The sequence below is a fragment of the Crocodylus siamensis genome, chromosome 12 (assembly GCF_052110815.1).
Source record: "Crocodylus siamensis isolate JL-2025a chromosome 12, ASM5211081v1, whole genome shotgun sequence".
Taxonomy (NCBI): Eukaryota; Metazoa; Chordata; order Crocodylia; family Crocodylidae; genus Crocodylus; species Crocodylus siamensis.
In genome coordinates this window covers 46,265,633-46,290,152 of record NC_143406.1, presented here as the reverse complement: position 1 = coordinate 46,290,152, position 24,520 = coordinate 46,265,633, and the positions used below count along the sequence as shown (strand labels likewise).

Sequence of the window (24,520 nt, the reverse complement as noted above, 5' to 3'; positions counted from 1 at the left end):
GCGCCTTCCTGCGCTTTGCGGCCGGACGCTGAGGGGTGGCGGGACGTGGGGATGTGCGGGCCATGAACTGGGCGCTCCGGCTGGTCGCTCGCGGCCTGGGAGCGCCGTCGGGGCCCGTGAGGCGGCGGAGCGACGCGGCCGCCATGCCGCTGCGGCGGGTGCTGTGCGTGGCCGAGAAGAACGACGCGGCGCGGGGCATCGCCGACCTGCTGTCGGGCGGCCGCGTGCGGCGGGTGAGAAATGCTGAACGAGTCCAGCCCCGACTATTTCATCCCGGGCAGAGCTTTGTCTTAAACACCTCCAACGTTGGAGAGTCTGCCACCTTTCTGCCAGTGCTTTACCACCCTGCTCACGAGAGAGATTTTCATATCCAACTTCAACTCCCCTTGCTGCAGCCTGAGCCCATTGCTCCTCATCCTGTCACCTGCCCCCACCGAGAACAGCCCAGCTCCATCCTCTTTGCAGCCCCCCCGGCAGGTGGTTGATTGAGCTGAATAAAAAGTACTCTGATTCAGTCTGCTGGCTCCTGTGCTTTGGCGATGGGGTTGAATGAGGCTTAAAGTTGGATAAAAGCGCTGATAGATCCTAGATTGAAAGTTGCGATAGAAGCACACTGTGTTATCGACCGCTTGAGAACCAGTACCTGGATTCCATATAGGTGTCTGCAGAAGACGACTGTGCACAAATGTTCATATCCTCTAGATTAAACAACTGCCAGTCTTGCTAACTGGAGACTGTGCTTGGAAAAGCAGGTGTTGAATTTGCAATAAAGATTGTTTTGTTGCAGAGGAGCTGTTGTTCATTGTGACCTTGAAATAATAGTTTCAGGCTCCGTCCAAATCCGTCCAATGTCTGGTCTGACTGCGCTCCACGAGGCGCTCGGTCTCCTTCCCGGTAATACCTCTGACTGAGCCCATGAGCACGGTGTGAATTTAAAGTTTGCTGGTGCTCTGACAATGCACCGTGCCATTTCTAAATGTGATTGATTCACTGACATGTGTCTGGACACCTGAACTGCAGCAGTCCGACTTCCCTTTGCATTGGTCCCATGTCCCCACCTGCTCCATTTTACATGTTGTTTACATCCAGTGACTTTTTTTCTTTTTTGGTGTTTTTTTTTCCTTCTAGAGAGAAGGCTTGTCCCGGTTCAACAAGATCTATGAATACAACTACCATCTATTTGGCCAGGTAGTGATTCCAACTTCTTTTTTAACTTTCCTGATCCAGGGAAGACGTACAAGGTTGATGGACTATCTAAAAAATTATCACCAAAGAATTATCGCCAATGCAAAGGATTTGGCTATTCAGATGGGCCAAATTGCTGTGAAATACGAATGTCAAATTTTCACTTGGAGCACACAGAAAACATGCTGTTTTCATGGTCGGTGTTGTGCAGTCTTCATCTCCTGTAAAAACAGTGTGTTTCAGTGGGAAAGGCATGCATTTCATACCTGCCTGTGCCACAAACCCTCTGTGTGGCTTTAAGCCACTTAAGTCTTCTATGCTTTAATTTTTCATCTGTAAAATAGCATTTTGAGATCAGCAGATGAGTAGCTCTGTGTATAGGCTGATTGTTACTTAGACATTCGAAGTTCCCAGGTCAGACAAAACAGCATATTTCTAGTACTTAGGTGGGGCTCAAAGGGAGAAATATGATTATGCCAATAGAAGCAGAGCTGCCTAGAAACTGTGTAGCTGCATCAGATGAGGATCTTGTCCGGAGACAGTAGGAGCTGTTGTAAACAGCTCTTAGCAAGGGAGAAGGTTAAGTGCTAATTACCTTAATCTGTTTCTTGCAGGATGTTACTATGGTGATGACATCTGTTTCGGGCCATTTGCTGAATCATGAGTTTAGGACTGCATTTCGCAAATGGTTAGTGTCCCTAATCAGAGAGACTAGCTGTTTGTCTGCCTGCTATTTTTCCTTTTAATGTTGAGAGAGGCAGTGCAATGACAGTTTGAAAATCAAGCTCAGAAACAGTGTATGATCATTAATATTGTAATGCACTGGCTAACGTGTGTGTGCTTGTGGCTGGATTGAATCAAAGCTGTCTCTCAGAGGTCAGGTGTTGTGGACATTACAGTGTCCCCCAAGTCATGTCCTATCCAGTAGAAGATCTTTGCTGGAATTCTCTTCTGTTCTCTTAAGTATTGCTCCCAAAGTCTTTGCCGTCATGCATATTTGCAAGTATGGAAGGAGTAAGAACGTTTAACCTCTGCAACACCATCTGTTAGCCTTCCACTGGGGACTTGAACCACTGAGGTTGTATAATTAGCCTGGTTTATTCCCATTCTGTCTAAGTCAGTGCTGTCAATTTACCAGTATTTTATCTGACCAGCTGTATATAGTTGGAGAGCTTTGGAAAAGCTTTCAGGCATCAAGCGTTCTTCCTCAGGTCTTTTGTACTTTCCTCATGCCTGAAAACTTGTCCAATGGCTCTCCTAGCTATACAGTCGGTCCAGTAAAAGATACCACAAAAATCCTTGGCTTTTGTACATTTCCTGGTCCATCGTGGCTACAACATTGCAGCCTTCCAAAATCTGTTTCACTTCCAAGAAGTGACTAAATGGGCTATATTACATCTTACTTTCTTGAAATATTTTGCCAAAAACAAAAGGGCAAGTTGTATTATAGTAAAACTTTGTTCCTATTGATAACTCATAAATCTAATTAAAAGTATTGGTTCCTATTTCCCTGTTAGCTTCTAATAGTTTAAGATGAGGACAGTAATGTCGCAGCTGAAACCATTATTCTTTAGTAGTATATTAGTGAGACAGAGAGAGAGCATGCTCCATTAAGCGTCTTGCTTTTTCTGCTTTAGTTCCTTTTGTCTGTTAATCCTTGCTGTTTATCATCCATTTATCAGGCATAGCTGCAACCCCCTGGTGCTCTTTGACGCTGAGATTGAGAAATACTGCCCTGAAAACTACATGGATATTAAGGTACAAAGTTCCCTGCCTTCTTAAAGGTTCCCTGCTACTCAGAATTCAGAGGCTGGTTTCCCAAGTATTGGTGCAGGCAGAGAATGGACTGGACTTTTGTCTCCAGGGCTTTAGCCAATATCCATATTTTCACTGACATTTTCAGTCTGTGTGCACACTAGCTACCTTTAAAATTAAAGTATCTGCTCATAGACCAGGGAAGATGGTAGGAAAACAGGACTAGAGCAGAATCCCTTATAGTAATAAATGGTCCCATTATGTTGAACAATCCCACCTTAAAAAAAAAAAACATGCTAAAGGACACAATCCAAATTCAGAATGTGATTTTTGGGGAATGAATGAAGAAAAATGAGTGCTTATGGCAGGAGTCACCTTTATTTTTATCCAACTAACCAGATACAGATTTTGTCTTTGGAAAGGTCCCAGGGGAATCGTTACGCCAGTGTTTCTTAAAACCATCAAAACACCATGTTATATGTTTGTATAATTACTAGGGGTCTGGGTTTTCCATTCGCCACAGAAAAATGCAGATTTTTCTTTTTAAGGAGAAAACGTAGGGTTTCCCCTTGCAGCCTGGCAGTATTCCAGCCTGCAAGAGGCTGGGGGGAGTGGGAGGAGGGTGATCAGGCATGGGGTGCCACTTGCATGTCTCCCGGAGGGGGAGATGTTGGGGGGCACATGACTCCAAATTTGCACGTGGGGCAGATGCGACAGTGGCATGGGCAGTGTCGGGTGAGGCACTGGCATATCAAGGCTGCTCAGCACCACAAAGTCGGAGCAGCGGGGAGATCTGGACCCACATCTTGGTGAGTGAAGGGGGCAGGGGAAGCTCTGATTTTCTTCCCCCCTATAATAAGAAAACAGAAATCAAACACTAAACTATATAGGTATTTAGAATTTATCTTATAATGATTGAGGCACTGGTAGGCTTCCAGATTTCTTTAACTTATCAATAAAACGTTGTGTTCAACTGATATATAGTGGTGTTTCATTTTAATTATGGAAAAACATGGATTTTGGGGATTTTAATCAGAGAATTTTTCATTTTTAAAAAGAGAAAACCAGGATCCCTGCTATCATTTAATTAGCTGAGTAAGAATTAGCAAGATTGCTGCTGGACTTGTATGCATAAAATTATTGAAAACTTGCAGCATAACTAATGCAGGTAATTTCTGATGCATACGATACAGAAGACTACAGGAACTACGTGGATGACTAGTCCACTTCATCTCTGTGAGCAGTAAGTCTCAATAACAAACATATCAACACTTGGAGGAAAGGGTTATGGTGCCTACTGCTGAAAGCGTGATTACAACTATCTTCTATTACAAACTTATTGCTCTGGGTATATCTCCAATTTCAAGATTCACTTGGACAGTTGGCATTATTGGTGATTCAATTCTAAATTAACTTAGATGCTAAAGTAAGCCACTTACCACGTTTTGTGCTTTTGTCTCATCCCAGCGGACCCTAGAACGAGAAATCCGGCAATGCCAGGCTCTGGTGATCTGGACTGATTGTGATCGGGAAGGAGAGAACATTGGCTTTGAGATCATCCATGTCTGCAAAGCTGGTAGGTGGAAGTCTTACTGTCAGGCTGACTTTCTTTAAAATGGAAACTAAAAAGCTAGCCCTGGACTGCTGCTTGAAGGCTCTCACTGTATCCAAGAAGAATACTCTGGTTGTGCTTCTGGATGTACCATGGATATGTTCATGTAACATGACCCTCCAGAACAGGCCACTAGCTGCAGGGCACTTCTGAATCCCAGAGCATGAGCTTCTACCACCCAAACCAAAGATCCGCATGGCTATAGCTGATCTGTAAACCTTTATGCATGTTTGGCAACCACAAATAGGAGTCTTGGTGGAGGCAGGACATCAGGTCTGGTGGCAGAGCAGCACTGTGAAGGTTGCCTTTTTTGGCTGCCCAATATGTTTAATGCTGCCAAAGCCCAATCATACGCTTAAAGATTTTTTTTGTGTTGCCAGAACTTATGCTCTGGGTGCAAAAGCTCTCCACGCTTTGTAATGGCATTGGGCAGCAAAGGTAGGGCTGGCTGGAAAACAGGAATTCCGTTTCACAATAAAGGGATGCCTTTGAATTGTTTTTTGTCCTGCACTGGAGCAAATATGAGACCTTTCAAAAACTTTCCACATATAAATGTGTAAATAAATAGGCTATTCTTTGGGAGAAGGTTTGGGAGTGGGGCTCGTTTCTCTATCCAGAAATTCCCCCTTGGATCAGAGAAATCATTTTAACAAATCAGCATTTTCTGGCCAAAAAACTCCTTTCAGTCGAAATTTCTAGTGCGCTCTCATCAGACATGAACTGATTGCTTTCTCAGCTATGTTGTGCACACAGCTTTCTAGCCATGCAGTTAAGACCCATGCAGATTTTCTTGATTGTCATTGAGCCCATTCACTTCTCAAATAATGTGAAGGAGTTAATGGGGGAGCATGAATATACTTAAAGTAAAATGATTCCTTAAGAGGAACTTTTTTGTGTTTTCCCTCTTCAAGTAGTTATTTCCTCTGTCCTTGTCCCACTGCCAGATATGTTGTTAGCATATTTCTATTTGTGTCATAATGACTTTAGGCCTTCAGCCAAAACTAATTAAGAGCCACAAACTGGAACTGGCCCTGCGTGATGGTTTCAGTGGGAACTATCTCTGGATCTTTGACCAGCAAGATGTAAAAGTGGCCCAGGCTTCCTAGATTAGTATCTCTCTTGAATTACAAGAATGAAAAATGTAAAGATTACTAGGACATCATAACATGTCACTGCTTTGAAAGAGACTATTTTTGGACCCTAGATCAGTCTATAAACATTGCAGAGCTGGCATTAATGAAGGGGCCCCTTTGCACACTTATACTATTTTTGGACCTACCACAAAGTGGTCCAAGAGTAAACACTTAAACTGCTGCTTTTCACTGGGCTATGAATAATTTTTCAATCTATCTCCTTAACGGACAGTTATGCCAAGCCTTCAGGTGTTCCGAGCCCGCTTTTCTGAGATCACACCACATGCTGTTCGAGTTGCCTGTGAGAACCTCACCCAGCCTGATCAGAACATTAGTGATGCTGTCGATGTCAGACAGGAGCTGGATCTCAGAATAGGTACGTGGGTATGAAGCAGGGTTTTGGGTAGCAGCTTTTGCAGGTTGTGGGCGTGCGAACAACTTACATGTGAACTCAGTAGCAGACTTGGACTATGTAAACATCTCCTTAAAGGAAAGCTAGAATTTTATGGTGCACAAATAGAGGAGGTGATGTTCAGGATTGCTCTTTGCTTTGCCATAGCTGCTTAGCTCAAAAAAATGATTAAATCATTTGAATTCCTTCAGACTACAGCATAAGAAAGGGAGCCTACAACCAGGCTTTCCCTGCGTAAAGAGCTGGCACTGACAATCGTGTTGCTTATGCTCCCATGGTACAGTAGATGGTGGTGCATCAAAGCCAGATGTCCACACTTCCCTGTGGCTCAAGGCAAAAATGCAAAATTGGGTGGCAGGTTTTTAGCTCACGGATGAAGAAATGGATCATGTCTTCAGCTGCTTTATTAGAATCCCTGTGGTTGGTTTTGAAGGAAATGGTTAGTTCTTCAGTATTCCTGTGATACTGACTGGGCTTTTGCTGTTTTGCATTGGTTGACTCTTTAAACAGTGTCATTATTTTCTAAAATTACGATGTTCTATTTCTGAGATGCCTTTTGTTCCCTTCCAGGTGCTGCCTTTACCAGATTCCAGACCCTGAGGCTCTCCAGAATCTTCCCTGATGTCCTGGCAGAGCGGTTAATCAGCTATGGTAGCTGCCAGTTCCCAACTCTGGGATTTGTGGTAGAAAGGTTTAAAGCCATACAGGCCTTTGTTCCTGAAGCCTTCTATAAAATAAAAGGTAAATTCTGAATATCAATGACAAGCTTTTGCCATCTAGCACAGCTCAGCACTTTCGAAAGGGAAAGAGAGCATGAGTTTTCCTGTAAGATAAGAATTGGAAATGCTTTTGTGTAATACAGAAACATTGCTGTTTTTCTCTCTTGCTTTGTCCCAGTCATTAAGCAGAGCTGGGGAGATGTCCCAGTTGCCCTTTCTTTCCTTATCAACTCACAGCAATTCTACTATGTCAGTCTCTGACATGGTGGCTGGTTTTTCCATGCAGTGACTCACAAACGTGAGGATGCCATTGTGGACTTCAGCTGGAAGAGGAATCGACTCTTTAACCACACAGCATGCCTTGTCCTCTACCAGATGTGTATGGAGGTAAGAAAACATAACTGACCCTGAACCTTCTAGCATCCTTTTTAGCTGACACATTTTTAGTTCTCCGTTTTGACACTTCAACGTGGTTTTCCCTTCTGCTCATATTGTCTGCAGGATCCAGTAGCCACTGTTGTCACGATTGATAGCAAACCAAAAAGCAAATGGAGGCCCCTGCCCCTGGACACAGTGGTATGTCTGATACGATCATATTAAAAATACTTCTTTGAAATGAGCTCTGACTGTGGGCTCCAGTGACTGTTCATATTCGTGCAGTACATTCTCATGTTCTTATCTGTCTCATTGTGGCACAGGAACTGGAGAAACTGGCATCCCGCAAACTGAAAATAAATGCCAAAGAGACCATGAGAATGGCAGAAAAGCTCTATACTCAAGGGTGGGTCTCCCAGAACCTGCTGTGCTAGCTTATTAGAAAGAATGAAATGTCTTTAAAAGGTGTGGGATCTCATGAGTGACTGAAATCAGATGTACATATTCCCTCTTGTCTTACAGGTACATAAGCTACCCCCGAACTGAGACCAACATGTTCCCCAAAGAATTAAGCCTGTCTGCACTGGTACAGCAGCAGACCCAAGATCAACACTGGGGAGCTTTTGCACAAAGAATTCTAGACCAGGGTGGGCCAACACCTAGGAATGGTTCCAAAACCGATCAGGCTCACCCCCCCATTCACCCCACCAAATACACCTGTAACCTGCAGGTGAGTCTAACACAGGGCAGGGCTGACTAGTGTCCTTACATATGCTGTCAGCTGTACTTCTCAGTAGTGCTGGTTGAATGCAAGTTCACAGGGCTTGGTGTGCATTTGTTAGCAGGTGGAATTCAAATACCTGTATCTCTAGTGTGGGTGTTTCAGCTGAAGTTCCTTTCTGAAATATGTTGCCTTAGTAATAAGGCAAATAAAATGTGATAATCTAAGTTAGAAATTTGGAGCAAGGGAGGTATAGGTTGACTATTTGGAAAAACTTTCTCACTAGGAGGGTGGTGAAGCACTGGAATGGGTTACCTAGAGAGGTGGTGGAGTCTCTTGTGGTTCAGTTTGCTACGAAGGAAACGCAAGTTCTTTTCCCAGACGCTTACACAACTATAGCCACGGAGGCGCCAAACGTCTGGACTCAATCTGGCTGTTGGATTCTGTCTCAGTGGCCTAAAGCGGGGATGGAAGGCCTTGGGTAGCCTCCAAACCTTCTGCCTAGGCTTGGGGAAGGTAGGCAGAAGGTTTGAAGGGTACTGCCGAAGATAGGCGTGTGATCCAGGCTGACCTGGACAAGCTCAGCAAATGGGCAGACGAGAACCTCATGGTGTTTAACACTGATAAATGCAAGGTTCTCCACCTTGGGAGGAAAAACCTGCAGCACCCTTATAGGCTCGGCAGTGCTACATTGGTTAGCACTACAGAAGAAAGAGACTTGGGGGTCATCATTGACCACAAAATGAACGTGAGCCTGCAATGTGATGCTGCGGCTAGTAAAGCGACCAAAATGCTGGCGTGCATCCATAGATGCTTCTCGAGCAAATCCTGGAACGTCATTCTCCCCTTGTACTCGGCCTTGGTGAGGCCGCAGCTGGAGTACTGCATCCAGTTTTGGGCTCCACAATTCAAAAAGGATGTAGAGAAGCTTGAGAGAGTCCAGAGGAGAGCCACGCGCATGATCAGAGGTCAGGAAAACAGATCTTACGATGACAGGCTGAGAGCCATGGGACTCTTTAGCCTGGAAAAGCGCAGGCTCAGGGGTGATCTGATGGCCACCTACAAGTTTATCAGGGGTGACCACCAGGATCTGGGGGAACGTGTGTTCACCAGAGCGCCCCAAGGGATGACGAGGTCAAATGGTCACAAACTCCTGCAAGACCGTTTCAGGCTGGACATAAGGAAGAATTTCTTTCCTGTCCGAGCCCCCAAGGTCTGGAACGGTCTGCCAGCGGAGGTGGTTCAAGCACCTACATTGAACACCTTCAAGAGTAAATTGGATGCTTATCTTGCTGGGATCCTATGACCCCAGCTGACTTCCTGCCTTTTGGGCAGGGGGCTGGACTCGACGATCTCCCGAGGTCCCTTCCAGCCCTAATGTCTATGAAATCTATGAAATATATGCCAAAGGTCTGTGTGACCTCTCGCATATACCATGATCTGGAAGGATTGACCATAGCCAAACCAAGAGAGATGGTGGAATCTCCATCCTTGGAGGTTTTTAAGCTGTGGCTTGACAAAGCCCTGGCTAGGATGATCTAGTTGGGGCTTATCCTGCTTTGAGTAGGGGGTTGGACTAGATGACCTCCTGAGATCCCTTCTGACCCTAATTTTCTATGATTCTAAATCTATGCCTCCTGTCACTTAAGTGTGTTGACTTATAGTGAGATGTTCGGTTATAGTTCCCTCGTTTATCCTATTTGCTGCCACTAAAACACTTTCTCCTTCGTCTTAGACGAGAGGAAATGTTGCTTTTCTTTGTACCAGACATTTTTCTTCTTGGAATTCCTTTTGAACTAATCCACTCGTGTCTATATAGCAAGTCCTGACCTAAAACCGCCAAGTAAGGAATCTAAAGTGCCTTAGGAAGAGATCTTCAAGAGCTTTGGAGTAGAAGGACTTCTAGGGATGTATTTTACAGATGGGAATTAAGGCACAAAGATCAAGTAGCTTGCCTTTGTCAGCAGTGAAGCATGGACCTGTGTCTCTTGGTTCTGACCTGCACTCCCTGTGAGTTCCTGTATTTCCCCTTCTGTTGCCAAGAATCCCAGATTCAGCAGGACTAGGCTTCATTCTACCCCTACTAGGGTTGTAAGACTGAAATACCTCGATCTCTAACAAAACATGAAGAAAACCAGAATGGTGCTTTTTTTTAACTGGGGGAACTCTGTCCTTTTCTTTAAATGTCTGGCATTAGGGGAACGAGCAGAGACTGTATGAACTCATCGTGCGTCATTTCTTGGCTTGCTGCTCTCAAGATGCCAAAGGACAGGAAACCACTGTGGAGATCGATATCGCCAATGAGCGGTTTATTGCTCAAGGGTTAATGATCCTCGCCAGAAACTACCTGGATGTGTATCCATATGACAAGTGGAGTGACAAGGTAATGCCCTCGAGCAAAGAACATGTATGATGTTAAACTGAAAAAGTGTTGTGATGAAAGTGAGTTTAGTATATTGCCCCAGTGTCTAAGTTTCCGTAGTTCTTGGGAGTCTCTGATAACCTGTTACCAGTAGGACCACTTCTTGACTGGAGGCATCTGCCAACCTCTTTACGGTTTAGTGTGTCAGTGGCTATCTCCCTTTGTGTTCAAGTGAGAGAGGCCTGACTTCATTTTGCAGACGTCTTGGTGCTGTCCATAAGTCTCCAAAAAAGGCACTGTTGAATCATCCTGAACCTGTTTTTTCTTTTTTACCTGCTGTATGCAACACTCCAAACCTGATAACCTCTGTGAGAAACATCCCTCACAGGCATAGCACCAGTTCAGGTTTCACTACAGATTTTCCTTTTCTTCCTCCCTCATTTAGGTCATCCCAGTGTATGAGAGAGGGTCTCGTTTTCAACCTACCACGGTGGAGATGGTGGATGGGGAGACGAGCCCGCCCCAGCTCCTCACAGAAGCTGATCTCATTGCACTCATGGACAAACATGGCATTGGTCAGTGCCTGTAGCACATGGACTGTGCTGTCCTTAGCAAGGTGGCATTCATAAGCCTCTTCTTTCTTGGTTGTCTAAAGTGTAACAGTCTGTCTGTTTTTGCAAAGGGGCAAGTTACCTGCTTGTAACCAGGATACTTGTATTCCCAAAATGACATAGGGAATAGTTAGAGAACGATCTCCAGGCAAAATGTGGAGTCCCTCTGGGACTCAAAGTGTGTCCAGTGCTCTAAACTGCACAGCTCAGTCTATACAGGATCCCATTAGGCCCATCAGTACATCCTTACAATTGGCACTGGAGTGGTGGGAGACGATAGCAGCCACTGAGCTCACCCCACTCCCTATAAACTGTCTTCTGTTCCAGCAGCTGGTGTTGCACAAAGGGGAGCTTCCTCCTTGAAGAGTCGGTGACAGGGCTTCTCATTCATGTGAGCATGCTCACCAGCTGCAATTCTGCTTTCAGGGACTGACGCCACTCATGCTGAGCACATTGAGACCATCAAGGCACGAATGTATGTGGGGCTCACTCCAGAGCAGAGGTTCCTTCCAGGCCATCTGGGCATGGGGCTGGTAGAAGGTAAGGACAGCACTTCTCATGAGGCAGGCAGGTCCTGGCTGCTTCCCTTCTTCCTATTCTCAGCTAATTACTGTTCCTCAGGTTACGATTCCATGGGCTACGAGATGTCAAAGCCTAACCTTCGAGCTGAGTTGGAGGCTGACCTGAAACTGATCTGCGAGGGGAAGAAAGACAAGTCTGTAGTGCTGAGGCAGCAGATAGAGAAGTACAAGCAAGTCTTCATTGAAGCAGTGGCCAAAGCCAACAAGTGAGTGTTAGGAAACATCTCCTAGAACAGTAGAGCACACGAATGCTTTGGCTTCATACCTTTGGCTTAGCCCGCTGTCTGAACACACCAGATGAGTTTCCTGAAATTCTGCCTAGGATGCATAAGCATCTGTAAGGAAGGAATGACTTGGAGCAGGCTGCATTATCATGAACCAGTACCTTGTAACAATCCTTCATTGGTTTAGATTAGTTCTGAATCTAATCAGGTCCATCTAAGCTGATGTCAGTCTGTGCTGACTTCCGTGGGTTTGGACCCCCCACTGAGGCTGCCCTGGATGCATTGTTCCTTGGTACATTCCTAACTGTGTTTACTGTGGAGTTGGAAACACAAAGGCGCTGCACTTGCAAGTGGCAGCTACTAAATAGCAGCTTCCAGCTAGTGGAAAATGAGAGGAAGCAATTGCTCACTGCAGTGGAAGCAAATGGGAATGTGTGTGCATTTCTTTCTAGGCTGGACCAGGCTTTGTCTCAGTACTTTGGAACAGTCAGAGAAGTGGCTCAAGGAGAGGAGCTCTACCCCGAAACACCAGCTGCCATCCGGAAATGTCCTCGGTGCAACAGTGACATGGTCCTAAAGACTAGGAAGAATGGAGGGTCAGTGATCTCCACTGGTGCAGAACACAACCCCATGTGCTGCTTTAATGTGGCTTCCCCTTGCAGCTCAGTATAGGGCAAAGCAGTCACCAGCTATGCCTCCTAGTAATGCATCTCACCAGCCTGAGTCACCAGTACCAATGTGTGAAGCCACACCAGCCTGCCACCACCTCCTCCTTACTAGGCTCAGAAGCCAGAGCTGTGTATGTCCATCTGACCCCACTCTTTCTGGAGCACACATTTGCTTTACAAATCCTTCCCTTTGTAGCAGGTGTTGGCTGAGTCCCTTCCTAGAAGGTTTCCAGCTGTGGGTAGAAGGGCTGATAAGTTCTCTGATTCTTCTTCTTTCTGCCCTCTTTATTCCACTGCAGGTTTTACCTTGCCTGCATGGGGTATCCTGCTTGCAAAGCTGCTGTCTGGTTTCCTGACTTTGTGCTGGAAGTCAGCAAGGACGACAGCGTCTGTGCTGTGTGCAAGCCCCATCCAGTTCACAGGTGAGCAGTGCAAGTGAGGCACCAGACAGACACTGATCTGTAGTACATACTGGCAGGACAGTTTGTGCATGTCCTTGTACCATTCCAGCTCGGAGAGCTACAGAGGCAGTACTGGGAAGGGTGCTGCCTATAGCTATAGCCAAATAAAAGGTGGGCTTAACTGTTTTAGACTAGAAAGTTGATAGATGTAGCACATGGCTGTGGGGAGGATGGGAAGAGAGGAATAAGCAGAGATCCCTGGGGCTCCAGTACAGGTAGTGGGCTAGAGAGAACCCTGTGAGCCAAGAGATTTGAATTCTTCTGTCTCCTTAGGCTGAAATTTAAGCTCAAGCAAGGGAGTGCCCCCCCTCTCCTGCCCCTGGAATTTGTTGGCTGCATCGGAGGCTGCGACAAGTTGCTGAGAGACACCTTGGACCTGCAGTATTTACAAGGATTGCCGCAACCTGCATCAGCAGCTGGCCAGGCAGACAACCACCTGCAAGTCAGCCATTCCCTTAACCGAATGGCTAGCAATGAGAATGGCCACAGGAGGCCAGCCACGAACCCGCCAATTGGGTTCCTAGGACCCAGGGGCACGAGGCTGCCCAGCACTGCTCCTCGCCTGGCTGTAGCTGCTGACGAGAACAATGCAGTGATGTGCAACTGCGGGCAGGCGGCAGTGCTGCTCACCGTGCGGAAGGACGGGCCCAACCAAGGCAGGCAGTTCTACAAGTGCAGTGCTAGCAGCTGCAACTTCTTCCTGTGGGTGGATCAGCAGGCCGAGGACAGGAGCAATGCAGCACCTGGGGGCTTTGCATCGCCAGCTTCCTTTGGTGAAAGGTCCCCTATGGGTTTCCACAGCCCAGAAGGAGGGAGAGGCCAGGGACACTACCAGAGCAGCAGTCGAGATACTGGAGGAGGGGGCAGCAATGTTTGCAACTGCAACCAGCCAGCTATCACACGCACGGTCCAGAAAGATGGACCCAACAAAGGGCGGCAGTTCCACACTTGCCCAAAGCCCCGGGACCAGCAGTGCGGCTTCTTTCTGTGGGCAGACGAGAATGTGGCCCCAGGTGAGACTGGGAGACGGTGGCTGGGGGTTGAATTTTAAAGCAGCAGTGAAGGACAGTACAGGTCATGTGTCACACACGGGGCCCATAAAAGGATGCCTGCAGCTACAAAATGACGAGTAGGACCAGGATAGTTTCCCTCTTTCTGAAACCTCAGCCTTCAAGGCAATGTGTCCCCTTCTTTTAATTGCAATGAAGTCACCTTGTAACAACAGTTTACCTCAGAGCCTGGCTTAAGTAGCCTGTTCTGTTAACCAGAGTTAGGGTATGACCTGCTCCAGGTTTAATTCTAAGCTGATGCATTCATAAGCCCGGACACTGCCTGCTGGGACAGTTAAGTGGGTGGGCAGTACCAAACTGCTTGCCTAAAGCTGACCTCTTGCATGGGAAAGCCTTTCCAGTCAGCTGTGAAGAAGCAGAGAGGTATTTAGCTAGGTTAGCTCGAAGCCCAGAGAAAGGCAGGGCAGAATTGTACCTTATAGGCCAATTCAGAGATGCATAAGCTTTCGTAAGCAACAGCTTACTTTGTCAGATGCCATCAGATATTAGGAAGCGAAGACGAAGACACTGAGAAGGAGAGCACATCTCCCCTCTGCTGGTGCTACAGCTGCCTCTTACCTGCTGGGGAGGCTGAGCTGCTGCCTTTGCGTTCCCTTTCTCTTGCTCTCCTCTGTCACAGATGGTGATTGTGCAAGGGGGAGTTGCTTTCATCATGTTCCTCCTACAGTGCTGTCAGATCACAAAGCCTGGGGCCCTGAAATGGGCACTTCCTGACCATTATTGGTCATTGCCAGTTATAGTAAATACAGGATTGTCGGAGGGGATGTGAGGGCCCTGCTTAAATATGCAGCAGCTTTCTCCTGGCAGAAGGGACTCATGAGCTGGCATTTCTAGCAAACTGGTAAGGGAATGAAATAACTACAGCTGTTGTTAAAACTCAGACTATACCACGGACAAGGGCTGGCTTAGGGTGGGCGCAGCCAGAACAGAGGGTGGCCTCAGTTGGGCCCAGATGACCCTATTTTTCTATAACTTGTGGGGCTCCCATTTTGGATATAGACTAGCTCAGTGGTTCCCAAACTCTGACAGACTGTGCACTACCAAATTTAAAATGATACCACCAGCAAATTTGTCATAAAGAAATTATAATAAATCTGTTAACGCATACCACTGACAGGTTGTACACATACCACAGATTGGGAATCACTGGACTAGATCATGTTAACAAGGGGGTGGGGGGCAGCTTCCTGTTTGGATATCCTGCCCTAGCACAGCCAGCCATGGGACAGAAGCAGCTTTGGATCCAAGGACAATTTGAATAGTGAGGATAATAAATGTCTGACTCCGACTCCTAGTTTGAACCCAGGCTTCCTAACTGCATCTGTCCTTGACTCCCACAGCTACTGCCTTGGGGTGTGTATAAAAGTGCACAGATACAATACAAATGGTGTTTTAATTTGTACAGGGGCATCTGTGGACTTCTCTTCAAACCATTTTGGGGACCAGGGGTTCCCAAGAGGAGCAGGAAGCAAAGCTAAAAGGCCAGATAATTTCTCCTCGAAGGGGCCAACCGTGAAGAGACCACGGACCTGTGGGATTTGCCACCAGCCTGGTCACACCAGGAAGACTTGTCCCCAGAACCACTGAGGGAGGCAGGACACCCTTGCAGAAGCAAACTGAACAATCTGGAGTCCTGGGGTACGTCAGTAGTGGGGAAATGGATTTTAAAAGCCAGCGTGCAGCAGAGATTCCTCACGTGCCTGCCTTCCTGGAAATGCTGGCTAAGAAATCTGCCTGCCGCTGGTGACGGAGCGTACTCCATGCACCACAAACCGCTGGAGGCTTCATTCGGCTCCAGTTGAAAGCTGGACTCACTTCTGAAGGAGGCTCAGCTGCTACCACTGTTGCCTGATTTCAGCTGCTGTCTCTTGGATGATTTATGGGAGAGTTTGTCTTAAGCAGTATAGTTACAGGCACAAGATGATGGGTCTGTTCCTAGACAGCTCTGGACAAGATGCTATAGTGTTGGCTGCTCTCCTGAAGGGCAGAAAAGGACTCTTAGCTGCTAACTTAAAGAGTTGACTGCTACTGAACAGCGGCTGTTGTGTTTGTGGGGGGAAGGAGAGCACCACGGTTAGTTAAAGAACAAAAATCCATCTTTTAGGGTGGAGTAGCTACACTGACTGATCTGCTCCACTGTTTCCAGCTCTATCCCTTGTCTCTGAAGAGGAAGAGCTGCAGGGAAAGCCAGTCTTGGCTCTGTCTTCCAAAGGCAAAGCTTCATGTAAAGTGCCAGGAAATGAGCTGTGATCCACATTCACTCAAGCTGTCAGAGGAAAGAGATGGAGCTGCTGGGTCACACAGTTCATTTCAATCAGGTCACCATGCTTTTGATTAAAAGGAGAATTTATTTTAACTTGCCTCTGTGGTAAAGTTTTAGCAGTGGGTGGCCAGGGACTGTCTCCACCTTGTGCATCAACAAATCTGACAAACTTAGTAAGGGAGTTCTGAGCAGCCAGTGCAGACTGAGCTGTTTCCAGTCCCTCATTCTCAGGAACATGGCTGCTGTCTGGCAGCCAGCCCAAGCAGCTTTATTTAGAACTGATCTGCAAAGTTGGGGGAGGAATGGGGAGAAAGGAAGGGGACCTGAGCCTGAACTTTGCTTTGTATGTACTGCATCTGATGCCTGGTCTTGCTCCAGACTAGAGAGTCAGTTAAAGGACACTGCAGGTGCCTGAAATGGAAGGGGCAGGAGTTTCAGGCAGGCTATTCAACTCCTTCCTCTTCTCCGGACTGCTGGATTGAAGTTCTAGCTCTGGTTTTGGAAATGTTAAATGTGACTGTACAGAATAAAATAAAAACACACAATCTTCATTTCAGGTCTTCCCAAGTTGAATGCAACTGCTTTCCTGCAGGTCTGGAAGAGGCCAGCCCCTCCATAGCAGCAGGGTTAATGGAGATACTGCTACCAGTGTCCAGAAATCCTACATAGCTTTCTAAATATAAAAAGCAAGTCCTTTGTCAGTCTGAGGGCAAAGGGTCAGCAGGCAGAAAAGGTGGAGGGGGGGAATGAGAGCAGAGATGGAACACCTCCAGTCATTCACTCCAACAGACATGTAATCCTGGTTTCACTGTGCTCTGGAGTATGGGAGGAACAACTCTAAAGTCAGTGGAGCTACACGACTTCCTTCCATCTTCTTTCCAGATAATCAGTCCTATTTTAAATATGCCTGAGGGCCAGGAAAGGGAGGAGAAAAAGGATCTTTCCTTATATTGAATTCTGGCAGCTTCCCCACCTTCAAATAACTTTGCAGTGATTCTCCTGGTATTGTGCCTAAGTCACACAGAATGAGGTCAGCAGAGATACCACATGTACTATTTTACTCCCTTCTTCCCTCACTCCCACTGCTACAAGCAAGTGTAGCCTAAAAATAAACCTCAGCCCTGCTAGCTAGAACAACCAGATTAAAAAAAACTTTGTGATGCAGTCACCCAGCTGGCTGGATACCAGGGCAGAACTTGTCTGCGCTATTACGGCTGCAGCCGATGCCACGGACAGAAGAAAGGTGCCTGGCCAGCAAGCAGTATGGTGAATGTGTGTTAGCAGTGTGGGCTGTTCCCAGTTGTGGGGTTTGAGGGTGGGTGGCATTTGGGCACCTGAAGTGATTTTCCAAGCGCTTGGCTAAAAAAGCAGGACCTATGCATTAACAATATAAAACATCCAGCTGCCTTGTGCTCGGTGGGAGCTAGAATGAAGGGTCCTGACCATAAGCTTGTTTTGTGCCATTTCTACAAGCAGAATTTTACGTGCGAGGGAAGACAGCAGCTCACCATAACTCGTGCTTGTGTGCATCACTTGAGGAGCAGAAGGCACTCATTCCTCTAGTAATATGAGTATCACTATTGGGATACATATAATGCTGCTACCCGACACAAGAGACCCCGTTAGACAGTGAGGCTTTATTCTCATTGCTAGAGAATCGCACTTGAGAAGTGCTTTTGTTCCTATAGATCAAGTCATCTTTAGATCACAGGAAATTGAGATGCAGAGAGAGAGGTTTCCCCTCCCTGCTCCTAAACAAACAAATGTCTCTGCAAGGAAAACCGAGTCACAGTACATACGTTCAGAGTTAGCAGGAGTAACGCCCCCTGCCACACTGAAAAACTGGCACGATTCTGAAGTCAGAAGTAATGTCCTAGTACTTGGAATAGAGCCAAAATAAGCCTATTAGCAGCCACTCGAAAAAGCAACTTATTCTTAAAATAAAGACAAGCAGAAGATCATTCCAGCTCTCGCCAACAGCAAGCCTTCCAATTTAAAGCGCTGTCCCCCAGCCTGCCCCCCGCTGCTTTTCAAGCCGTCTGTGGGGCCGGGCTCTTTAAATAGCAGCAACGTATGTATAAGAGAGCATTGTCTGAAAAACTGAGAGGCGCGGTCAAGATGGTGTGTTGTGACGCAGCCTAAACCTGGGAGTGGGAGCCCTGTCCTGTCTAACAGCGTAGATGGGAAATAGCAACCTGCCAAGCTTGCAGTACTTCCAAAGCTGGAGCAGGATTCAGTCCCATCTATTCTGAAAGACCCTGTGGGAACCTCCTTGCAGTAAGCAGATCCCCCTCTCCCTCAACAGCCACAACCCATCCTACTACTGGGTTTGTAGCAGACAGGCATGTTAGGGAAGGGTGTTTCAACATCAGGCTTGAAGTTATGGCACTGAATACATAGCATTAAAACACTCTCCTCCAAACGAGCTAAACGCTAACAGAACAAGCAACTGGATTTAAGCTCATTTTGCTTGGCAGCTGTATTAACATTGAAGGTGCTTCAGCAAATAAGGCTGCATTTGGATTTGCTATGGCAATATCTATCTGGTAATGCATATTCAGTTACTACCTATTCTCCATCAAGTCCTTTTCAGAATGGCAAATGTGCTGGGCTTGCAGATTTGCTTAGAGAAAGAGGGTTTTAACCCCTGCTCCCTCACCCAGAAATATACATTTGGAGTCTGGCACTTCAAGAGTGAATTTAGTGCTGGTGAGAGCTGCCCAGACAGCCCCGGAGCCTGTAGTCCAGCTTACGCACAGCCAAGCTGCATAATTCAAGCACTGGCAACGTGCAGCTTCTTGCACGCTCACTGGCAAACGCTCTAGTCTGGGGAACTGCCTCTAGGAATGAGAAGCTTGGTGTCCAGGCCCATGGTGGTGTGGAAGGTACCTTGCTGTGATGGGGGGTTGGCACAGATACTAGTTCAACAGGAACTGGACAGAGACCAAACTCATTTCACAGACGCCCCAGTCATCAAATGGATGGCATCAGGCTCCTAATTACTGTAGACACAGGCCAGATTTGAACTGGGAGACCCGGAGCCGATGGGCTCCATGTCTGATCCCCCTGTCCCTTCGCTCAGGCACATTTTGTTCAGGAAGTGCCTGCTTCTCTTTCATTAAGTGCAAGGCATCACCTACAAAAGTTAGATACTTCGGCAATCCGCTTAGCTCGGAGATGTGCAAAACCTACGCTCGGGAGCTCCCAGCCTCACAGTTCATTTACAGGCGCCTTCCTTCAGCAGGAGCGCTGGCTCGGATACAGCGCTGTAGAGCGCGTACCCCATCTCATCGATTTCCTCTTCCAGCAGCTCATGGAACAGGTTGATCCTACTGTCGAAATAGCATGGGAGAAAGCCTCTCTCCAGGTAGCCCACCAGCTCCTCGATCATTTGCTGGAACCTGGTGGCCAAGGTGGCCTCTGCCCAGTCCCGCTCCACCTCGCTGAGGTGGAGGAGGACGTGAGTCAAGTGACTGCCAGTCAGTCTGCCCAAGGAGGGGTGGTCTCTGCAGACCGCCTTCCAGATTTTGAGGCAGAGCTGCCTGACCCCCGAGTCTCCAGCATCCAGATGTTTGAGTCTGGAGACCTCCGCTGCATAAAAGCTTTGTTGCCAGAGGTTTTCCACAAGTCCCCTGGGAGGCTTGGCCAGAAGAACCTTGTCCTCCACCCTCACCACTGGATAGAGGGCTACATTCAGCTGAACCCGACAGTGCTCAACCTCCAGCTTCAGGTCCTCAGAAGCCACCGTCGGTCTGATGACGCACTCCAGCATGCTGCCTATGACCGGCCAGTTGACGGAGGTCTCCAGCATTTTATGGATCATCTCGCCGAGCGCGCTGGACGAGAGGTACCCACCCACCAGGAACCGGTCCCAGGGACTGCTCCCCCTCGGGAAGTAGTCCAAGTCGGTCCGCCTGATCATCCAGCACTGGGGGGTTTTCACAACGGTGTCCTCCCCAGGGATCAGCTGCCAGAGCGCAGCTTCGAGTGCCACAGGCAGCAGGAAGTCAACGTGGTCGGCAGCAACCACCTGGAGGTCATTGAGGAGGGAACCGCTGAGAACCATCCCGCCGAAGGGCAGCTCCGGGTACTTGTTTTGCAGGAAGTTCTGCAGTTCCACACAGACGTCCTTTGCAAGCTGCCTCCCCAGGGCTGCTTCCGGCTCTGGGATGGCAGCGCGGTTGTTATAGTAAGAGAGGAGTTTCTCCTGTAACGTGAGGCAAAGCAGAGGTCTGGACTCTGCGCAGAGAGTCTCCAGGGAGGCAGGATGTTCGCGTGGCTCTGCAATAGGGCAGAGAATAAAGATCATGAGTGGATACGTAGACCGAGAGGCCTGCCCACCTGCATCCCAGCATACAAAGCAGCCCCAGCAGCAGATACCAGGGTGGCAATTTGAAGGGAGCAAACTGATCAACACCGAGGACTCTGGGAGCGTCTTCTGGAGGTCTACCGAGGTGCCCAAATCCCACTGGGGACAGGCACAATATCAGTATAATTTAGGTGATGGTTCTGTAAAGTGGCATTTTGACATTCTGGAGGCTCAAAAGTGACTAAGGGTTGGGAGTCTCTAGAGGAAAGCCGCAACCAGGGTTTACAGGTTCAAGGTAAACCTCACCTCACCGCTACCTGGCCTGCGTGGCAGGGGGACTCGGGAGTGAAGATACCCAGCTCTGCTACGTGGATCAGCAACGAGCTCAGAACTGTTGGGCGCCCACGACGAGCCAGCCGCGTGGCGGACCACGGGTGAGTTTACCCCCATGGGAAGCCAGGCAAATGCTGGGTGTGGGATGAGCCAGCTGCAGAGGAAGGGGAAGCAGCGAGAGTCCTTCAGGAGCAGGAGGCTAGCCTGAACCCCTGGATGGAGGGGTTACAACAGGATCCTACCACCTGGGACAATAAGTCGACACTGCAGCAACATGCAGCAAACATCCAGGGCGGCTCGAGGTTTCAAGGAGAGATTAACACTACCTAAAAGCTTGGGAAAAGCCAGGACATTGACCTTGGACAGGCTGGGTTAGAGGCAGAGGCAGCAGAGGCTCGCTGAGGTCCTCCCTGCTTGGCTTCTTGGGGGGCTTCTGCGGTGCCTTGAGCAAACTCAGATCCTGCCAGCTCTCCTCGATGGACTTCTGCTCTGCTTTGGCATCGTCCTCGTCAGGCGAGCTGGTGGCTCGGTCGATCATCTGCGGGCGGGGATGGAAGAAGGAAGGTATGCAAGTGTATCGCTGCTCCTGCCAGCTGCTGTTATCTGAATGACTGCACCCGCCTCGGCAGCTAAAGCATCCATCCTGCCAGAAACCAGCGGGTCTACAGACATTTTCCATGCTAGCGTTTATTGCAGCACTGGAGGTCTCACAAGGCAGAAAGCAGCAGTATTGGAGGTGTCTGCACACCCTGCTATGGAGGGAGCCTCAAGGCTTGTGGAGGGTGCAACAAAGGCTAAAAGCCCCCAGGATTCAGCGGTACCGCTCTCAAAATACCTCGGATCGGGATTCCTCCCCGTCCCCACGGATCAGTTCTGCTGCCTTGGGAAAGTCACAGAGTTTGCTAGGTCTTATTCAAGCTGTAAAGAGTAGGACTTTCCCCCACAGAGCCTCTCGTGTGCGCAGCACAGGCAACCCACTCGGACACCTGCCCTTCCTTCACATGAAGATACGGGGTGCCAGATCCCCACAAAGCCAGGAAAGGAGAAGGGGATGCCCAAGGATCGTCGTCTCTAACAGAAAGACATATTGCCACAACAAGCAACATCTGGAGATGCTGGGCAAGATCCTCTCATGTCCTCTCCCATCCCTCAGAGGGACACCCATTGGCTCTGGTGATCCTGGGACCACAGGGACTCTACAGGCTCAGGTCAGCCCGTCCGAGGGAGACCACGAGCCGCTGGAAAGAGAATCCGGCTTGCCCCAGCTTGATGATCCCCCGTTCCAGAGGGAACCAGCCAGCCTTACCCGTTTCACCACCAGCGTCGCAATGGCCAGCACGGCGGCACCGCTCACCCCCAGCACCAGCCTGGTGTTGGCCAAGAGGAAGTCGATGACGCCGCCCAGCCCACGGTCGTCCTGCCTCTTCCCCTGCTTGTCTATGAACTCAGCCATATCGTACCCTGCAGAGAGGAGAGAAACGCGCGAGACACTGAGCTGCTGCGGGACCGTTCGAGGACACCGGCAATCACGGACATCCTCCCCATGCTTTCCCGGGGCGCGGTGAACACGTCGTGCTAGAGCGGACAAGCAGGTTGCAAGCCCCGCGGGGGACAGAGCACACCCAGAAAAGCTGTTTCTGGGGCATGGATGGATCCAACACTTACCCTAGGACAACCCACTGTACAAGACAACTGCTTGAACCGGAATAACGTCACCCAGTCTGATGGAGGATGACCCCTGAAAGAGTCGAGCCAAGAGCAAGCTGCACCAGCGTAGAGTTTGTCTGCATCTGTCCACAGCTAGCCATTTGCTACAGATTTTAAACAGGCTAGCACTGAGGACCTGTAGCAGTCATCTACTGCGTGGGCCACCCCGAGACGACCGCCTGTCTGTCTGCTCCTGAGCCTGGTATAACGTGGACACGCATTACACCTCACCGCAGGCCCGTTCGTTCCTCACACGTACTTAGTTTCATAGTTTCTAGGGTCGGAAGGGCCCTGAGTAGACCATCTAGTCCGACCCCCTGCCACGGCAGGAAATAATACTGGGGTCAGACACTTCCTTGGCTCTACACCATCGCACCTCCATCACCAGTCACTTTGCCCCGCGCTCTTCCTCCCTGCCTTCGTGGACTCAGACCCCCCCACTCCTCCCCTTCGTGCCTCCACAACCAGCACACCATTCGCTACGACAGCCTTGCTTATTGACACTCCGGACGCAGTCAAAAGACACATTGCAACAGGAAGACCGAGGCCTTCACAGGTTACTGAATCCGTGCACCTGGCAGCACAGCAGCAGGGAAGGGGCACAGGCAGATCCGTCTTCCCCAGCTCCCGAAGGAAAAGGGAGGTATCTAGCGCACCCGGAGTTGCAGGCTCATCGCCGAGAATTAACCGAAGGCAAGACAGGGCTCAGCTCCGGCTCCCAGATAAGAGCCTGGCCTGTCTGTGGTAGTGGCGGTGGGATGCCGGGAGCCCAGGCTCGGGCACGGCCCAGACGCTTGCGACTCGGTGGCACAAGTCACAGCCCTCGCCAGCACTTCCTTGTTTTGCAGAAGGAGGAAACGCAATAGTCCGGGGAAGGCGCAGTATGTACGAAACGGAGATAAGGTGCCGGGTAAACACGGAGCACCGTTAGCCACCAACCACCGCAGCCTACACGGCCCTCCTTGGCTGTGAAACTTCAGCGCGGGGCAAGGTCCGTTCCAGGTCACCTGTGCAGGCATCTTGCTTCCTTCAGCCGGCAAAGCAGGCCAGGCCCCGGGCCCTAGGGCAGCTTGTTCTCACCCCCAAGCCGCCTCTCCGCGGCGGTTCGCCACCGCGCCCTCCTTTCCCAGCAAAGCACAGCAGTTCTACCCCCAGCCCCGAGCCGCTCTGCGACTGTCACAGCTCGGCCCGACGGGGCTGGAAACCTCGGGGACGACTCGGGCGCGGCGCGGGAGCCGCCCCCAGCCAGGGCTCTGCTTTGCTCGGAAGCCGAGTCGCCGCGGGAAGAGAAAAGCCGCAAGCAGCGGCGGAGGTCGGGAGCAGAGGGCGCGAGGAGCTCGGCGACGCGTCCCGCTGGTTGGGGCAGCCTGCCGAGGGCCAAGAGCGGCGGCCTGGGACCAGGCCCGCCTCGGCAGCAGCCCCGCGCCCAGCAGGCCTGCGCGGGCGCCTCTCCGGAACAGCCCGCAAGAGGAGCGCGCGGCAGCGGGAGGCTCGCGAGGCCCCAAGGGGCAAAACGCTGCATCCCAGGAGCGAGAGGGCGACGAAAAGCGCTCAGCCCTGGCGGCGCGCTCGGCACGGGGCAGAGACCGGCCCCTGCCTCCACGGGTGTCACGCGCGTGGTGCTGCGGCACGTGCCCGCACTAGGCCCAGCGCCCCCCGGCCGCTCCGAGCGGGGGCAGCTCCGGAGCCCGGGCCCGGGCCCGCCCCCCGCGGCTCAGCCCCGAACCGCCTTCCCCGCCCCGGCCGCGCTCACCTTCCCCGGGCCCGGCAGGGCTCGTCCGCGGGGCGCCCGCGCCTGCGCAGCGCGGCCCCGGCGCTGGCACCCCTGTAGCGGCGGCAGCCAACGAGCAAGCGCGGCCGCGTCGCAACGTTCCGGAATGGAACGTGCGTCACCAAGGGGGCAGGCCCCCGGCGGCTCCCGGCCTTAAAGCCGCAGCGCCCCCGCTCCAGCCGGAGACGCGGTGCGGGCTCCCGGCCGTGCTCGGCGCTGTCTGGCGGCGGATCGGGATCGGGATCGGG

At 49.8% G+C, this 24,520-nt stretch overlaps 2 protein-coding genes across 5 annotated transcripts; one reads left to right on the top strand and one right to left on the bottom strand.

Moving 5' to 3' along the window:
* The first annotated feature begins 14 nt into the window (after positions 1-14).
* Positions 15-16,703, top strand: TOP3A (DNA topoisomerase III alpha). 2 transcript variants are annotated; one of them, XM_090024211.1, is made up of 19 exons: positions 15-233; positions 1,129-1,188; positions 1,800-1,873; positions 2,868-2,943; positions 4,408-4,516; positions 5,918-6,061; positions 6,668-6,838; positions 7,103-7,203; positions 7,318-7,392; positions 7,515-7,597; positions 7,714-7,921; positions 10,110-10,295; positions 10,720-10,849; positions 11,312-11,425; positions 11,507-11,672; positions 12,143-12,286; positions 12,658-12,780; positions 13,093-13,832; positions 15,295-16,703. In XM_090024211.1, exons 1-19 carry the CDS (start codon positions 63-65, stop codon positions 15,474-15,476), a joined length of 3,057 nt encoding a protein of 1,018 aa, XP_089880337.1. In that variant the 5' UTR covers positions 15-62; the 3' UTR covers positions 15,477-16,703. The 2 variants fall into 2 exon arrangements, with proteins under 2 accessions (XP_089880337.1, XP_089880338.1); XM_090024212.1 differs by lacking the exon at positions 12,143-12,286.
* A 1,066-nt stretch (positions 16,704-17,769) lies between these two features.
* Positions 17,770-24,385, bottom strand: MIEF2 (mitochondrial elongation factor 2). Of its 3 annotated transcripts, none has more exons than XM_090024216.1 (4): positions 24,255-24,385; positions 22,101-22,255; positions 21,152-21,332; positions 17,770-20,433 (listed from the first exon to the last, which is right to left on the bottom strand). In XM_090024216.1, the coding sequence occupies exons 2-4, from the start codon at positions 22,245-22,247 to the stop codon at positions 19,370-19,372; spliced, it is 1,392 nt and encodes a 463-aa protein (XP_089880342.1). In that variant the 5' UTR covers positions 22,248-22,255; positions 24,255-24,385; the 3' UTR covers positions 17,770-19,369. The 3 variants fall into 3 exon arrangements, with proteins under 3 accessions (XP_089880342.1, XP_089880343.1, XP_089880344.1); XM_090024217.1 differs by lacking the exon at positions 24,255-24,385 and adding an exon at positions 22,460-24,217; XM_090024218.1 differs by lacking the exon at positions 24,255-24,385 and adding an exon at positions 23,076-24,217.
* Positions 24,386-24,520: the final 135 nt, after the last annotated feature.

Coding starts and splice junctions, on each gene's coding strand:
- TOP3A (XM_090024211.1), top strand. CDS start 63: ATGAACTGGGCGCTCCGGCTGGTCGCTCGCGGCCTGGGAGCGCCGTCG. Junction 6,839..7,102: donor AGCCTTCTATAAAATAAAAG/GTAAATTCTGAA, acceptor TTTTCCATGCAG/TGACTCACAAACGTGAGGAT. Junction 7,204..7,317: donor TCTACCAGATGTGTATGGAG/GTAAGAAAACAT, acceptor TATTGTCTGCAG/GATCCAGTAGCCACTGTTGT.
- MIEF2 (XM_090024216.1), bottom strand. CDS start 22,247: ATGGCTGAGTTCATAGACAAGCAGGGGAAGAGGCAGGACGACCGTGGG. Junction 21,333..22,100: donor CGACGCTGGTGGTGAAACGG/GTAAGGCTGGCT, acceptor CCCCGCCCGCAG/ATGATCGACCGAGCCACCAG. Junction 20,434..21,151: donor TCTAACCCAGCCTGTCCAAG/GTCAATGTCCTG, acceptor GCCCTATTGCAG/AGCCACGCGAACATCCTGCC.